Consider the following 18,899-nt stretch of genomic DNA (forward strand, 5'->3'; position numbering starts at 1 on the left):
TATCCTTTAAGTAAATCCTGACTGATAGGTCTACTTTAACTTGAGCAAGGCTTTGAACGCAGGACATATACTTGTTTTCACAGTGAGGTATCAGTACTTTTACATAAGTAAAGGCTGTGAATAGTCGTTCCACCACTGCCTGTGATGATGATATTATCCAGACAGCATCAGTTCTGTTTGTAGCTTGGAAACATCATAAATCGAGTGAAGAATTTGACACGATTTATTGAGCAGCAAGCTGTAGTAAAGTGAAGCAAGCGTCTGTGCCTGGGCCTGCCCTTGTGAATCGACTGCCACCGAGCAGCCAACATGCCTGTGTGTGTGGTTCTGGCCCAAATGCTCACTTGTTTCAAGCTTGGGTTAGACTGACATCTTCGGCTGCCAAGAGCTGCTGATCGGCACGCTGCACAAGCACAAACATTAATTCACACAGCGTGAGACTCACCACGAGAATCTCCATTATAGCAATTCATTCAAAATGTACTCTTCAGTCAAAATAAAGGACTTGATGGGGAGTTGCACCATGCTGACAGAACCCTGAATCCTCCTTCTCTTTTGTGTAATGGTGAGGTGATATATGTAGTTATAATAAGTCACATCAACTTCTTCTCTTTTTGATGCACATAGGTTTGTTTAGCAAATAAATTTGGCACAAATCTTTTTCCTAAACCGAATGTGAAGTGGCAATACTTTTGCTTTTTTGTTCTAAAAATGAGTTGTACATTACTGAAGTTGTACTATATACTAGTGGTACTTTATTTATTATCAACAGACATCACCAGGGGAACATCTGAATTATCTTTATTATCTAATCAGTTACTTTGAAATGTTATCAGCATGCAGTGTTTGGAGTAACGTGGAAATGATTAACTTCAGAAATCTCCAATTTATACAGTTAGAACAAACAGCAAAGTCTGGATTGCATGGTGGTCTGAAATGGGAAATAAAGTTAGAAAAATAAATCAACTTATAATTAAAGACAGACTGAGAGTTTGATATTAAGCAAGTGGAAAACGCACTATAACATAAGTGAGGACTCGGCTCTGCGTGTAGTGCAGCATTCACATCTCTCTTCTGACGAGGATCTCAAAAATGCCACACTTGACGCCGTGCTTTTATTTCAGTGGGGCGAAATGTCTTTGCTGGTCGGATACAAAAGTCCTCCACTGAATTCACCTTTGGCCAAACCGAAGTTGAGCGCCTCTGACTCTGAAGATCTCAGTTTAGGAGGAGTTTGTGACTCCTGCAGCTCCCCTGAGACCTTTCCCCAAAACCTTTTCCCACGTCGTGAGAGTTGGTTTGAGCAGTAACAATTTCTGGGACCTGTAGACATTGGACATTAGACATTTTTTTTGCCTTGTGGCCGTGCAAAGTTCCGGTCTCTCTAGGGCGAGTAAACACTTTCTGGGATATGAGCCAAACTAGCCGACAGTTATTTTGTACCAAAATCTAGCCGCGAGGTGAGAAATTAAAGACAGGCGACGCAGCGAGCGCGCCCAGCATGGCGCAAAACACTGAAGAAAGTCCGCTCCGTGTCTACAGAAACTCAATGGGAAACGGTGCCAGCAGGATGAGAGAAGCCGACAACGCAGACCCAAACACTTACGAGTCCGGGCACATGATCCCGCTCGCTTGTGGCATGGAAAAACATTGTTGTCAAACAGCTGCTGCTCCTCAGGAGGAGTTGTTAAACGCTGACCGCCGTGTGGGCGACAGCCGCTCTTTTTCTGCCTGCGCCACAATCTCAGAGACAGCCAGGGAGCTGTGCAAAGCTGTGTCCGTGTCTCTGGGACTGGCCATGGAGTCCAATGACCCCAGCGACATGGACGCTGCTCTCTCCCAGTGCGCAGCAAATGACCACATACGAGGAGAGTATTTGTTCGGAGTTGGAGCCGCGCCTCTGAGCTGTCCCGGCGGCCAGGCTGCTGTCAGCGAGTACAAGTGCCCCGAAGAGCTGCACGGACACAAGCAGCAGCTGATGGACATGTATAAAAGTTCAGAGACCGGTGCGCACCTGCAACACCTCACCTCCACTCGGACACCTGTAGATGAGCAAAACTTCACATTGTGCAAGGCTGAGGACTTAACTCCAGAGGAGACGGCTCACCAGGACTCGGTGCGTGCAGCCGCGTGTCCGTATGCCCAATCCGCGCCGCCGGGCAACATGGCACACTTCGGCCCGCCGGCTCCAGAGAGGCCGTGGCAGCTCTACAAGCCGCCCGATGAAGCGGGAGACTTCGGGGAAGTCATGGAGAGCCGGTTCGTAACAAGTGGTTATCAGCCGGAGCAATACAGCGTGAAAATCAAATGTGAGGACACTGAATCTGCCGGAGCGTTGTGGGGCGGTAATTACACCTTTAATGACAGGTACAACTCCCAGTGTTGGGGTCCGAGGCAGTGCATGAACGCACACGGCACCGGAGCCAACAGCGCGTTATGTAATCCATACGAGAGGAGCGTGGCGCGCCCGGAACAGTGGTACCCAGGCGGGATGCTGAGGTCGCCCTATCCCAACTCCAGCTACGTAAAGAGTGAAGTCGGCGAGTGGCTCGATGTCCCCTACAGTGACCCCAGGTAAACTATATTAATACTCCTGCTCCCACTACTACTATTAATAATTATTATTATCAAATAGATTTTGTGCCATGGGATTAAAACGCAGGAAAAAAGTTATATAGAAGAAAACGGTGACTTTGCTCTGACAGTAAAAATGTACACTATGATAAAATGCTACATGTCTTAAATCTCACCACATGACCTTAATCTGACCCCAGACATGAGTGTGAGGAGTCTATTTTAACATTCATCCTGCTTTTTTAAATTAAATTCCTACACTTTAATATCACCATGTTTTTTAAAAATGACAACATTACCGTGCACTCATTTATTTCCGTCAAAGGATTAAAGAAACCTGATTTGCCTCACATTTTCTTCTGCGTGCACAATTCTGTATTTGCGGACGTTATCGGGCTACTTTCAGTAAATGCACTGGGAAACTTCAGCTCATCAGACTGAGGCTGTGGCGTATTTTCATACAAACGTACCTAAATACGTTTGACTGGTTCACATCCTCAACATGTTCAATGTATGTGCAGGAAGCTGTTTTCCTGTTTTTTTTTAGTCTTTTAAATGAAATTCCTTTTAGATTCCTTATTCCTTCCTTATTTAGATTATATATTTACATGTTTTAATTTGGGTAATTCCACATTGGTAAACTATTATAAAGATTGTATTGTTATTTTTTATATAAAGTCTTAGTATTAACAAATCATATCTGTACGATATGTCATACATCAAATCCATAAACTTCTATACAAGAACATTTGCTTTTTTCTTTAAAAGTGCTTTTTTCCTGTTTTTTCATTTGTTTGGCCTCCTTTATCAAACATTAAAATCAATCATTTACAATGTTCTGTTTGGTTCACATTTGGCTCATAACATCCATATGGACATAAGTGGAGATAAGAATGAACTAAATGGGAAAAAAACACTGAAATGTATTCTTTGTCTTATACTTGGCTTTTCTTGTAAGCATTAATCTAACCTAATCTAATTGTCAGATGTGATTACAAAGAATACACACACAACATGGAGCAACAACAAAGTAAAGTCAGTAGAGTTTGATTCGTTTTATTTCTCTATTTTAATGCCGAGGTGAGTGCTGAGGGTTTTGTGACAATTTTCTGTTAATTCCTTCAATGTTACTAAAGGCGTTTTAATGTCCGCATGGTTTGCTATCAGCTACAAGGTACTGCGTGTCCACCAGAAAGAGTTGTCCTGACGTCATCGTGCCCTTTCTGTCTGTGATTTCACTGGGCTGGTGAATGATTGAATACACGAACTCCAATTTCTCTTCAAAAAACCCTTTTACAATTATGCGTGTATAGTAAATCACTAAACACCAAACATCATCTCTGTGAAACAAAACTAGCAGCTGTTCTTAATCCCATGTCTGCAGAGGGACACTTTTTATTTGTCTTTGTGGAATATTTTAGCTGTTGGCAATGATGGTAAAAACCGAAGGGGATATATAGACAGTTGATCTTTGTCAGAGGTCTCCAGCCAAACCTCAGAATGGGTTTATGTGGATTCTTTGGTACTGGTATGGGTAGGCTCTTGTTCACACCATGAGTCCTGGGGCGTAATGCAAAAGGCAAGTTTATTGAATTATCCAAACAATGTTCTTGAACGAAACTAAGAGCAGGTCTATGGTTTGGCCCTGCCCCTGATTTTCAAACAAAGTTGTCCAGGGAGATGCCTCTACATGTTTGCCTTCCCCTAATCTGAGTTTGCCAGAGTCCCATCTGTAATGTATTTGGATATCTGTTTTGATTTTATTTATTTAAAGTGTCTTTTAACTGATGGTACCCAGATTATCACTATACCTGCCGTTATGCATGATGGGGGGGAGACTTGAAGGACAAATTAATGCCTTATGAGTGCATAAATGTTGTCAACAATTTTACATTTCATAGCTGACAAAGGATCATCATTAAACGATTGTTGCTCAGTTTTTCCTGGATGTTTTAAAAATGGACAGAGAGGAAATAAGTCAAAATGGATTAACAACATAGCCGATTGTTAATGCACTCCATAGGCCGTAGCTGCAGTGATCTGCTGCTCATTTGCAACCAGCTGAGCTCTGCTGAACTTTCTTCTGTCACCAAATTGATAAATACTTCTTCCATGAGTGAGCACCTGTTGCTTTGCCTCTTGTGAGGTTTTAACAGAGAGAATTTGTGGCCACAGGTCGAGCTGGCTGAGGATGTATGGCATGGCACTGATGTGTAGCTGTAGTTTTGGTTTAATTTATTAACATCTTCGTTTTTTTTCTAACTTTTTTTCATTGACTGATATCAAATGCCTAAACAAACCAAATAAGCAAACTCTCCTTTCATGACTGAATAAACTGAATAAGCAAACTGACTTAAAGAACAAAACAATTTCATACGGTTTTACTTTGTTTATATGTGGCGGACCCTGCCACCTTTTTGTTGCTGGAAACAGTGTTCTGGTGACTTATTTTCCTCTGAGAACAGCTTGTTTTATTCAGTTATGGAAAAAATAAATATTTCTGAGTTTGCATTATTACTTTGTTAATATTGTAAATATTATAATTCTGAGTTTAAATTTCTTCTCAAACAAAAGTGACACTTTTAAACTGTGATGCTGTAATTTGTTCTGTCTGCTTCTTAGTATTGTAATATTTTCATGCTCCCTTTCTTAGCATGTATTTGTTTTCAGTTCCCTGCACTTTGTACCTGTAAAGACACCGGGGTTAGACATATACCTCATTTCTAACAAAATGCTTTTTTAGACAGAAGTGATGAATTTAACTTTTACAATCAAACAGATTTTTATCCATTTTAGATTTGTATTCTCTTTAAGTGGCAGTGAGAAGTGGCACTAACAGTGAGTGCAGATTGCAGTGAGAGAAATTTACTAGTCAGCAGTAATATTGCTGCACCTGCAATATATGGATCCTATTTGTAATCCCAGTCTCTCGCTTGTTTGACCATCCTGTATTTCTTTTGGCTGAGCAGGAACTGCATTACATCACCCATGAATGAAAACAGATTTTACAATGGAGCTCAAGCACACACAGTTTTCAGAGTAAAATGAGGTAAGACAAATTAAAATCAAATCAGCCAAACGAACCGCTCTTTGCAAGGCTTTATGGTCCTTTTTTTTTGGCGCCGTCTTGTGCCAGGCAGTGATATCCCCCGTCAGGTTGCTCAGGAGTAGAAATTCCTAGTATTTGAGGTAATACCTGTCTCTGCCTTGCCTTTCTCACCCCTGAGTGATGCAGCGCCCAGGTCAGGCCCTCGGTGATGTGGACACTTGGAGCTCTCCACCCCTCTACACAGACGGCTTTAAATAGGATCTTTCATCCCTGCACGCTTATAAATCCACAGACTTCTGGTTAGCTTTGATTTTCCACACAAAAATACCCCACTTGACAAACTGTTTTCTGGCACTAAGAAACCTTGGATGAAACTAATAACACGCTTTCTGATTTAAAGGTTTAATTACAGCATTTTAATGCATTTATTTTCACCTTGTTGCTGCTCTCTGGTCTGTCAAACAAGAGAGCTTGATTTTTTTCGACAAACACTTAAATATAAGTGTATATATTTCATATTTAGCATCTTTTTACCACCACAATTTTGGCAGTATATGTAAATGAACAAAATTAAGCTTCCCATTTTGCCTGCACTCAGAGACCCCACTCTTTTGCCCGCAAAAATCCTCCAAATGATGCAAAATGTGTCATCTCGCAGATTCTAGGGTTGTTGTATCGACTAACACGTTCTGACACGGTTGTAGTCGGATTGAGGGAGCTAGCCACCCCAACCTCTCTGTCATGGTCCTAGGTTTAAGTTCAGCTTTATTTGCTGTTTTATGTTAAAAGTTTATCTTCATGTGTTATGTTTTACTTTCCACTTCCTGTCTTTGTTTGTTTTCCCACCTATTTGATTGGCCTATTAGTCTCACCGTCTTCCCTCCTTGGTGTATTTAAACTTAACTCTCCCTCAAACTCTGGTCAAACTGTCTAAACTAGGCAGTGTGTCACTACACAACTGGTTGTTGCTGGTTGTGTTTTCTCTCGTCATGTAGCATCAATTCCATAAAATTGTGCAATAGCCCGGTTTTATGCAAGAGCGATCTTTCCAGCAGTGAAATACGTCATAAGTTTGATGGGACAATGGTTTATGACTTCTCAAACCATGACTGACTCTGGTGATTTAATCATGATTTATTTGTTTTTTTTTATGGTCAAAAGATAACACAACATCCTTTTTAACAAAGTTTTCATTGTATTCTTTCAGGCTTTATCCAAGAGACATTAAGTTGGCAAATTAAAAAAATAAAAGTTGTTTACTACCCTTCTTTAAAACCCTGTAGACATGAATTACTGTGATCTTTCTGTTTTCAAAAACAAGATTTAATGTGGTTTGTGTCAGCCTTGACCCATTACAAAGTATTTAGGCCTTTTAAGAAGCTCCAGCAGGAAGTTATATAAAAGAAATAGTTTGAAGTGATATGCACAGTCATGGTTAATAATTTTATCTGGCCTGAGATTTTAAAAAAATTAACTTACCTTTTAACTTGCAAATAAACTAATGCACATTCTCTTTTGTATCTGTTGCACTGGGTATTATTATTATTATTATTATTATTATTAGGTACCTTTTCTGATCTGTATCCACAGAGCATTGCCTACTGATCTTGACATGCATATTTTTCACTTTTTCTGTTGAAGGATCACAGACCACGTAGAAGTTATTTTATTATTCATCGTCTCAGCTCTCATTATTCAAACTACCAACTCATTTCGTTCTCTAATTACAGGTTTCGTGGCTAATTATTGTTGTGAATGACGTCAGTCAAGTCGTCTCCATTGTTTTGGTAACATTGTATAAAGAAATACTAAATACTTAATTAGTGTTACTAATATCATTGTTGTTCTTGTTGTCTCTGCCTATGGTTGTCTTTGCTCTTATCTTGTCCTTGCTCACGTCCCTTTTTGCCCAGCTGTTCTGTAACTTACGTGTTATGTCTGTGCATGCTTGTGTTTGCTTGTTTTTTTGTTTGACTTTGCTTTGTTGCATCATCATTTTCTCTCCTTTTAGTGCTGGCCATGTCTTTGTCCTGCTTTTATTGTGAATTACATGCATCACATCATGATTGCTTTAATAAACTTGTTTGTTGATTAGATTGAATTGAAACAAGTTGTGATTCATTGTATTTCAGACTTTTATTTATCTGAATTTTTTCTGTCCTGAAGTTATCATCTAGAATAAATCAGGACACAGTGGACGTTCTTCATCCTTGTCTCTCTTTATACTGAACCTTGATATCCAAGTTGCACGTCACTGACGCAACGTTGTGTCTGAGCCTTTTCCAATCTCTGTGTTCAAGGATGAAGCCAGGCGCCCACTGTGTCCCCTTACCCCCAGCCCCTTGGCCGTGGTGTTGGCGCTCAAATCTTTCCCACACCCTCAGTCATCACACTCTCTGCCCTCCTTAAATCACTCACCGAGAGGCCTTGGCACGGTTCAGGGAACAGTGAATGAACAGTGAATGCTTTGGGGTTAAGTTTGGACAGTATTTAACAAATATAAAGCATTATGGACTTCATTCGTAAATTAGTTCAAGGTCAGGCTATATTTATCACAAATAGGCTGTTGGTTTCACTACATAATGAAGTCAGAGAGATTAAGAAGCAATAATAACGAAAGCAGTGACCCAGTCGGTAAGTCTAAGCAAGCAGACAATGTTAATGATATTAAAGATATCCAAAAATGACCAACAATCAAGTCAACAGAGATGAGCCAGATGTCTATCCTGTGGCCGGTCATGGTTTATATAAACCCTGTGCCACATGTTTGACTGCAGGTTCGACGCCAGCAGCGAGCACATGTTCCCAATGGAGTTCTTCTTTCCAGCTCAGAGGATGTGCCTGATCTGTTCGGACGAGGCGTCTGGCTGCCATTACGGTGCACTCACCTGTGGTAGCTGCAAGGTTTTCTTCAAAAGAGCTGCAGAAGGTAAAGCTTAAAGGGGCCAGCCTTCGTGCTGAGTTTGGTACATCAACAACCACTTTGATGCAACAATTCAGCAGCTAAACCTGTTGCTTTTTTATTTGAATCAGAGTGATGTTTACAGATTCTCTGTCTCTCTCTCATCAATAAACCACAGAGCTTGACATGAAATTTAAATTTTATCTTGTGACAATGCTGTACTTGTGATCTGGTTAGATTTAGGCATAAAATGGCGAGGGGTAGAAAAATACTTAAAATATCCATTTTGGTCACAACAAACATGATTGGATATAGACCCGAGGTCTCCTTAAAAATATTCGGTGGGGTCATGCTGACAAATGTTGGAATGCAGTCTCAAACTGTTAGGCAGCCTTCTTGCCTGTAACTGCATTATATCCCCTCCTGATATGAAAGTCGGGTCATAAACATGTAAAGCTGAAAGTGATGTATCACATTTTGTAGAAATGTCAAACTGATATGTAGCCTTTGACACAAATGTAAAAATATCAGTGGTTTAACTGCCAAGATTTTATTCTGGTGAAATCTGGAAGAATCTGAACACACTGCTCACCAAACTCAGACAAAAGTAGACGGTGCTGATCCAATATGAATAAAGATTCTGTTACTGCATAGTCTTATGTTGCAAGTGGACAAAGTGAGGACAGAGAGAGACTCACGTGCACTAACATGCGCGTCCAGCCTGGCCGCCCGACCCAAGCCAATTTCCAGACAATGTACGTTTCTGCAAACCATGAATGTGTTGAAACTTTATATTTCTTTATGTTGCAACTTTACATTTCTTGTAATCTGTAATCTCAGATTATAACACTCGTAGTAGAATTCAAAATGTATGTATGTAATGTATTTGGACTTTAAAGATAAGTAACTTCTGGTTTCTTTGTCCATGCAGGCAAACAGAAATACCTGTGCGCAAGCAAAAATGACTGCACAATTGATAAACTAAGAAGAAAGAACTGCCCGTCCTGTCGGCTGAGGAAGTGTTTCGAAGCTGGAATGACTCTGGGAGGTAGGCTGGATTAATTGCTGCTTTTACAGAGAGCCATTATCGTTTATTTTATTTTATTGCTGTGGCTTATTCTCGCGTTATTAGCCATACTTGTTATCATCAGTTGCATTTCAGTGCAGGCAGGATGAGTGCTGTATGAATTTGCATTTTAATACATACATTTGTGCAGTACAGACTATAATAAACACTGTGCACTGCATCCTGTGCGAACAAAGCCCACTACTGAGAAAGTGAAATCCTAAAAGTGAAACTATTAATGGTTTCCCAAGACCAAGTACTTTATTCTCTCCACACTGCACATCTTGGCTGGCTCTCTTCAATTGTAGCATCATCACAATAGGGGATGTTACTCATAATCAAGCCCCTGACTGAGCTGCCATGCAATTTAGACCTATTCCATTCACTTCTCCTTACTGTCACCCAGACCTGCTCGTCATATTAGGCTGTAAAGATTGACATGTAGTGGACTAATTTTAGTCCTGTGTTCAATTTTCACTCTCTTCCATTTTCTCATTCTGTTAACGGTGAAAATTGTGCTGGAAGCACAAAGCTGACATGAGACACGTGAATTAAAGCCGCAGACATGCTGGCAATTTTTGCCACCAGTCACTGACAAACCCATGGAGGGGAAAATGTGATCTAATGCTGTGATTGTAAGTAAAAAGGCACACCTTTTCTAGTTGTCGCTAAAAAGAGCCTCCTTTTACGCATGTTCTCATCCTAGACATGTAATTCATTCGCAGCATTTCACAGGAAAATTTATGACAATCTTTTGTAGAAGTGGAAGCCTAAAAATTAGACATTTGGTCTTTTCATCCCCAAGGTTTTTTACTCAAAAATACTTTAAAGCAGAGTCTTAAAGTACTGAAAGAAAAATGTTTCTAGTTCTACTAATTGAATTTTGATTTATTTATTACAAAAATGACAAAATTGCAGATGTATAGGCAGTTATATCAGTTAAATTATAAGCTTTGTATCTTTAGATCATATCATTAAGATCTGTTATTTGTGTTTGAACACTCTGAAGACTCTGAATCTGGTTGAGTTTGCCATCTGCTCAAGACTGAATAGCATCGTTATTGAAATTGCTTGAAAATTTCATTTTTATAGTTTGAATTCCATATTATTTCTGGAATGTTAATTATAAATAGAAACTGAGCAGGGAGGGAACTGTTGCAAAACCATGATAGCGGTCTCATTTTGCAGCAACCTGAAGGAGGAAGCTCTGCACTTTGGCTTCTTAGACTTAATTATGGACTTGATTCTATCACAATTTGAGCCTATCACACTAAGAACTTTTACAGGTTCTGATCTAAAACCCATGATTTTCTTAGACCTGGATGCTTTTTGTGAAATTTCTTTTCATGAAACATCCAGAAGAAGTTGAGTCTCTAACCCAACTGGCACACAACAGAGTAAAACTTTGATTTAATGATTTACACAAATGGCCTTTCCCCTCAACTTCACAGTGGCTTTGCCAGTTTGAATATATTACTTATTCAAAAAATGTTTTATATTTTGAATATAGTCGGAAAGTTCTTTTCATGAAATGGTGAAATGACCACAACGCTTTCAACTTTTTACTGTTAACTTTTTCAAACATTTAAATTTTTAGGTCATTCCCCGGAGTCTAAAGAGACTTTTTCAAAAGTTACTTTGTCTGACCAACAGTCCAGAGCTCAACAAGGATAAGTTAACATAAATTTATATGAATAACATCAAACAAAGAATAGCTGGAAATACTCACAGTGGAGTGTTAACTCTGAACAATAACAGAAGTATTTGCAATTTTTTAGTAATAATGAGAGTAATTAAAGGTATTTTGACCAATTGAAGAAATAACCTTCGAGACACGAGGCAATATTAGGGTTTTATTTTAACCAACAGTAAATTATACTAATTTCTCTTCTTCTCTTTTGCAAACATTTAATTTAATACCAAACTTCTACTTCAGATAACATAATTTCTGCATGAAAACACATACAGTGCATGACTTTCCTAATAATAATCAATCATGGCTGAAAAATAGAATCTAAGCTGTTTAATCCTATGTTTGGTGTTCAGTGTAACAAAGTATAACCACAGGTACAAAGAGTTGATAGCCCTGAATCAAGGATACGTAATTGAAATGATTATGTGAGTTAAACACTCCTTTTTATCTGTTCATCTGAGTTGATAGGTTAAAGGGTAATTCCGCCAATTTTACACATTTAAGTTTGTTTACAGGTCTCGGGGAGAGCTACTGCATGTGCGAGAAAAAGTAGTATGAAGCCACTTGTGTCTCTAGAGGAAGCTGCATGTAATCTAATGAATTACCCCCAGTGATGTCACTCGATGTCTAAATTGCATTATGTGTAGGCACTTGTATTTAAAAAGGAAGAGAACATCTTGGGATAAAAATAGGTGATATCTCTATATGTCATTATCCACGTCAGTGTAAATCAGCCACTGATTGATATCATGAGGCATCAGATTACATGCAGCTGGAGCCAAAAAGTGCTTTCTAATACTTTTTTCACATATGCAGTAGTACTCCCCAAGACCTGTAAACATACTTTAATGTGTAAAATTGGAGTTGCTCTCTAACTACGGAACAACTAGTCCTGTAATGGGAATTATTTTTAAGTGATAGGTGACTTTGTGGAAGGTTTTATTAGACTTTTATATGACATCTACAACCTGGAGACCTAAGTGGGCATCTGTGAAGGCACACATTACTAAAAGGGATTTTCAAGAGGAACGGACAAAAAAGCTAAACTGACTGAAAAGATAGTTCGATAAAGATGGTGATTATAATGATATGAGATGGGTAATCACATAGAAGGAAATGGAGGAAAAAAGTGATTACATTGAGCAGAAAATGTCCAATAAGTTTTACATGTGCAATGTGATTTGACTGAAAATGGGCTTGTAATAGATAGTTTGCTATTCACTGGAAGTCGGTTTTAGCTGGAAATTATGTACGAAGCTGATGCTGGTCAGCCAACGTATACCAACTCTTTATACGGACAACTGACTTATTAATCTGAGTGTAACAAAGGTAATGCTAAACTTCATCTAGTGGATGTCAACCTTCTGTTTGTTTTGGCTTCAACACAACCTGTTTACACTGCACTCTGCAAAGATTAGACGGCTGCCTCTGTCACAACTGAGAATCCCAGGTAGGAATTTTTAATTAACCATTTTTATATGAAATGATTGTTACTGGATCACACCTGGAAGTATGAGACTTGATGATCCTTTTGATATCATTTGCAATGTGCTTTCTACCCTCCTACCTTTGAGAGAGACTTAAGTCGTGTCTATAACTGGCAATTCAATATTTATCCAACTGAAAAGCCAGGCTGCAGCTTTAATGAGACATCACAGAAGCTGCAGGAGGCAGTCGCATGACAATTAACAGTTCAGTCAACATTGAGAAAAATGGATTAAAGAAATAATAATACGTCTCCTCATATTTTGATTTGGAGTTTTTGGTGACACTTTATAATAACCATCATTAATAAATGGTAAATCTATAGTTAAATAAACTTTAGTTGACAATTATTTTACTGTTAACAAACAATGAAATGCTTTGTAAACCATTTATTAAACAATTGTAAAGAGTTTTGAACTTCAGTTGCAACTTTGGTTACTTTAAAAATATATTCCAATACAGTTACTAATTACATGTTAAAAACGTCATCAGTGACGTATTCCAAGTATCAAATTATTATGTAACTTGATTATTTCTCATTACTTTTGGACTTCCTCAATACATAGACAAATAAAGACAAGAGAAAAGAAATATCAATAGGAAGACTTTTATTTAATCTTCATCTTCAACGATGGTGTATTCAGTAAGAATACAGACTTGTGTATTTGGTGTCACTCGGGACCAGAGTGGCGTTGTGTGAGACCATGTGCATGGTTACGGACTAGTATATTATCATTTTACATCTTTTTTCTGTAACTTTACCGGAATAAAGTTACCTTTTTTTGTATCCTGACACTTAATCTTGTTACATGTATACATGTATTCTGTTACTCCCAAAGCCTGTTTATAAATTTATAGATGAACTACACAGTATTAATTAACCAGTATTTTAGACATTAGCTGTAGCTTTACAATAAACATTTGCTGAATAAATGGTTTATAAAGAATTTCATTGTTTGAAATATAGCTGAAACATTAATTGTCAAACTAATTACATTACACCCATTTCAAAGATCTTGTTCTGTGTCTCTCTGTAACAGATTGAAACTGAACAACAGAAGTGTCTGTTCTCTGATGCACTCTGCACGTAGTCCCCACCTGTATTTGCCTGTCACTTACTCTCCAGCGCAGCTGTCATTCTGAAATAACAGTCTGAGCTGAAGTTCAACTGTTTGTAGCTCTTGTACTTGAGCAAATAAAACAGTCAGTTATTGAGTGCAGTGAATCCTGATTGGTTAAGATCCAGCAGCTGTTCAGCAAAATATAATTAATCCACTCAAATGACATTGCTACTTACTGTACATCACAGTCTACTCCACCAAGTCAAAGACCTGCTCCAATTAAGTTTGTAAGTGCAGATTGTCGTATGGAGCAGCTGCCTCAGGAGTTCAGTGTTTGTGGGGAAGGAAACTGCAGCTTTGTCATTAAACTGACGGGGGACAAGGCTTTTTTATTACCACACAGTATTTGTTGTTTATGGCATTTTGCCGTCTCTTAATCCTTATATGTCTTGTAGTGCATAAGGGAACATAAATTCAGAGCATGTGCATGATTTAAAGAGCTGTGTAGATCAAAAAAAATCTTTTCTGCAAAACCTTCTCGGTAAGAAAAAAAAATCTAATAACAGGAAAAAGAAATCATTTATACATTCTCATCACTAGCAAGCTCTCACACATGATGACCACAGGTCTTTCCACCAGATGAGGCTCATCTGTTCAGGGAGTTTTCTTTCAAATGGAATATGATTCAGTATATTCAAAGATATTAGCGGATCAGTCTGAGTATTGTTGGGTAAAATTGATATGTCCCTTAAATGGTTACTTAAAACCCACAGCCGCAGTATGAGACATTTATGATGGATGATTTAGAAAGTGGAATTACATGTATTCTGACTCGCACAGTCATGTGTGTTGAATAAGTTTCCTCTGATGTTAACCAGAGAAAAAAATGACCCATAGTGTTTACACATAGTATGTTCAGATTGTGGTATTTAGCAGTGATTAATTTCATTCATTTTTAATCAACAGATCTGTGCTACATACATGCAGTGTTTCTATCTTGTGATCATTTTTTAAAAATGAAAACCTATGGTATCCTCACTGAGCATCGTCTGTTCATTCTGCATACTGCATTTAGCTGTAATGGCTCCAATCGAGCAGTAAAAGACCTTAAAATCAAAGACAGAAAATCACTCCTGACTCCAGACACAAGTGTGTAGAGCAATGCAGTCAGTCAAAGTCATTCCGATGTGTCAGACCTGAACTAATGGCATTAAACATCTGACTTTTAGCTCATTATTCTCTTTTCTATAGTGAGTCATTCAGTGTGCAAGAAAATGCCATTTTAATGTCACGTCATTAAGCATAATTTGTGATTCTTAATTTCTTGTGCTGGTTTGTAGCACGTAAACTAAAGAAGATTGGGCAACAGAAGAACTCTGACGAAGATCATCCTCTTCAGGAGCCTGCAGAGGTTATGCCGAATATCTCTCCTAAATCAGGCCTGAGCTTCAACTCCCAAGTGGTCTTCCTTAACGTCCTGGAGTCCATTGAGCCCGAGGTGGTGAACGCAGGACACGACTACGGCCAACCAGACTCGGCCGCCACCCTGCTCACCAGCCTCAACGAGCTGGGCGAGAGACAACTGGTCAAAGTGGTGAAATGGGCAAAAGGATTGCCGGGTAAGACACTATCGAACCTGTGACACAGTGCAGTGAACCAGCTTTCATGTGACATTTTTTTTAGCTGCAGTCTTTTATCCAACGCCATACATCTTTGGCCTTTCACTTTTGTTGGATAGGGAAAATATAAAATGAGAAAATACGTATAATTGTGCTCACAATCTAGGAAAATCTAACCAGAGGCACTACAGCTAGTGATAGCTTGAAATAGGAAAGCTATTCAGTGATTCTCCGGTCACGGAAAATCACTCATTTCAATCCCATAATTAAATGATAGACAAAAAGCTGGATGGACAACATCTGAAAACTTAATAATAATACACAATACACAACTACTCATAACCTTGAATACTGGTAACAGGTGTCAGTGTTCAGTAATTACCATTCCTGCTTCGCTACCTCGTCATAAGCAGTTTCCAGTGTGGAATAAAGTGTCGCAATTTACATCAAAATCGCTGGAGACGGGCGCTCTAATGTAAGAGACCAACCCAAATGCCTGGCAGGGTAGTCCGTGTGTCACAGGGTGTGTTCGGGGCAGAAATGAAAAGGAGCCAAATGTACGCACGCAGGCAGGCAGGAACAGTTCAGTGATTTTAATAGTAAAATGTTAGTATGTAAGCTTACAGGCACAGGCAGTCGCGAAGCCACAGGTTAACAGGAATGGAAAGTCTGAGGACATCTCAAGTATCACTTTTCATAAAGTAATTTGTGGTTGTTTAGGTACAAGATATCCCATGTTGTGACATATTTACAGTGCCAAATCTTCGTCCTTAGGTTTTAGAAATCTCCATGTGGACGACCAAATGACTGTCATCCAGCATTCATGGATGGGGGTGATGGTGTTTGGCCTGGGGTGGAGGTCCTATAAGAACGTCAACGGCAGGATGCTTTACTTCGCTCCAGATCTTGTGTTCAATGAGTATGTACAAGCTCTGAACTCCTGATATCAACAATGTTGTATAGAATGATTTTATCAGGGGGTGACCAACATGCTGTGCTCCTCATTATATATAGAGATCACCCCAAGTGTGTAAGCTGGTGCCGTCATACATAATACAGACTCCAGTTTCTCTCTACGTCGTTCTCTCGTTTGCTGTCCTGCTCATGCACAAACGCAAAAGGCATCTCTAGAATTATATAATCGTGAGGTAGAAATGGCTGCAGGACTCTTAAGGACCATGTTCATTCAGTTTCCTCTTTAGGTGTTCTTTTGTCACAGTGAGATTAAAAGGAGGAATATTAGCTTTCAGCATTCAAACTCTCACAGCCCTGGTGGGCGAAACTGATTCAGAGCTCAATATTACTCATGACAAATATCATTTTCTAATATAAAACGGCGAGAGTTGGGGAGGAATATTAATGGTCTAGTTCCATCAAATGTATAGATTTGTGGAAGTAGATAACATAAGTTGATCCATAAATCAATTGATACTTATTTAAAAACTGATGTATTTAATGTTAGGATGCAGGAATTGCTACACTTTATATTGAGAAAACTTTCATCAGTGCATGAAATTCTTTGTTTGGGGCTGATGAATATTCTTTGTAGCAAACTTTGATATTGATTGACAGACTGGATCGGTGATTATGACCAGTTATATTCTGTTTAAATGCAAGCTACAGTAATAACATCTTTTAGTATCTCTGTCAAAATTTGCTGGACAGAATTATTCAATTGAGAATTTGTATTCATGAATAAAACTAAAGGGTTGGTAGCCTTGAAGCCAACTTGAAGGTAGCTGGCTTGATCTTGAACTGGCAGAATGGATCTGGGCAGGGAAGTAAATGAGCAACAAAACCCAAGCTGCTCAGTGACTGACGCACAGTATCGGTCATACTGGGTAGCTCCCAGGTATGTTAATGTACTATGTAACTGTGAGGCAGATCCTTGTTGAGAGAGAGCATTTGCACAAAGCAAACTTGCACTGAATAAACAGAGCATTCAAAAAAGTGTCAAATTATCCAAGCAGCAAAATCTTGAAATATGAGAATGAGTTAAGGGCTTAACATAGCAAAAGTGCATTAAGGTATTTGCATTTAAGTATATGTAGAGCAAGCTCTAGGGCTGCTCTTTGGTTCTCTGAAAACCCAAACTGTGTCACTTAAAAAGTGAGACAGGTCCATTAGTGTTTGGTTTGCTTTCCCTTTTAAGTCTTCACTGTCCTTGAATGCATAACCAGAATCATGGTCTGAATCACCGGTTGTAATAAGCCTACCACTGGCCGACTCCTTCAGTCAGTGTTCTTCTCCCTTCACTATCTGTATGTTAGGGTTTTATGCAGCAAACAACCATAACAACCTCTGAGCTAGAAAACTACTGGAATGTTTTTTCAAAAGACGACCCGGACGCAGGAAACCAAAGCAGGCAGACGACAAAGGCTTGCAGCATACGGGCAGGGAACAAAACCAAGCTAAAGAGAATCACATGAGGACCAGGGAACAGATACGAGGAATGTAGACATTTTAATAGATATCCCTGCAACACAATACAAAGACATCCCTGATGATCGGAACTGTTATTTCTTTACATTCTGTTAATTTTATTTCATTTTTGAATGTTTTAAACTACATTTTTTTTGGGGTGCAGCCAGACCTTCCTCCAGTCCTGACACAGGGCTGCGCATATAAATATTGCTTTGTGAGACTACATCAATCACAAAGCTAAATATGAGCAAGTTTTTGACGAACTGTGTAAAAGGAGTGTATGGATGTGTCTAGTCTGGCAGGTAACATCAGCATTTAATAATCAATTTGACACTGTGGCCAAATTTACTTGCTGTTTAGGTTAATTTGGTAAACCTTTTAGTTTAAGATGTGGAATAATTTTGGCTATTACTTTAATGTCATACTAATTCACTTGAACATTGTATTTATCAGGTTTTGTGTGTGCTCGCGCAAACCTTTCGGTGATACTTCCACATAATCAGTAATTGCGTGCACTCCGGTATTTTTTCCCTTTTCTCAAAATGTGGATCTCTGATGGAAATGTTGAAAGCGGATGTTTCCTACTTAGATACAGCTGCGAGTCTGTTGGATTCTTTTGTCCATTAGTTAGACATTCTGACTGTTTATGGAAACAGTGGTTATCAGATGGAGTGACTGAAACACTCTCGCTTTGTGCAGCCACAGGAATATCTTAGTCTAATTAAAGGGTCATTCCAGTGATTTAGTATTGTGCTGGAAGGCTTACAAGAGACAAATTAAATAAAGGAATGGTCAAAATAACAGCAGTAGATATCCTGACCATAGTCTGTGTAATAAATAGTTGATAGAGCCACAGTGACCAGTCGCACACTGGTTTGTGGACCGCTGTTTTGAAGCCATGTGTTCTGCTTTAGGCCTGTCGCCATCAGATTAGGTCTAACTGATAAAACCAAGGACACGCCATCATTCAAGTCCTTACTTTATATCTGTTTTACTAAATGTCTGTTTTTTCTCTGGGATCATAAT

The 18,899-nt window shown here is 38.9% G+C and overlaps 1 protein-coding gene across 1 annotated transcript in view; it reads left to right on the forward strand.

Moving 5' to 3' along the window:
• Positions 1–1,021: 1,021 nt before the first annotated feature.
• The window catches only part of LOC311269871 (androgen receptor-like), a 28,342-nt gene continuing 10,464 nt past the window's right edge, over positions 1,022–18,899 (forward strand). Inside the window, exons 1-5 of the mRNA XM_084374364.1 lie at positions 1,022–2,574; positions 8,401–8,552; positions 9,457–9,573; positions 15,171–15,449; positions 16,224–16,368. Coding sequence (XP_084230490.1) covers positions 1,502–2,574; positions 8,401–8,552; positions 9,457–9,573; positions 15,171–15,449; positions 16,224–16,368 — 1,766 coding nt within the window. The 5' untranslated portion in view covers positions 1,022–1,501. The remainder of the gene's footprint in view (positions 2,575–8,400; positions 8,553–9,456; positions 9,574–15,170; positions 15,450–16,223; positions 16,369–18,899) is intronic.

Source organism: Pagrus pagrus (genome assembly GCF_965226575.1).
Source record: "Pagrus pagrus genome assembly, chromosome: 14".
Classification (NCBI taxonomy): Eukaryota; Metazoa; Chordata; class Actinopteri; order Spariformes; family Sparidae; genus Pagrus; species Pagrus pagrus.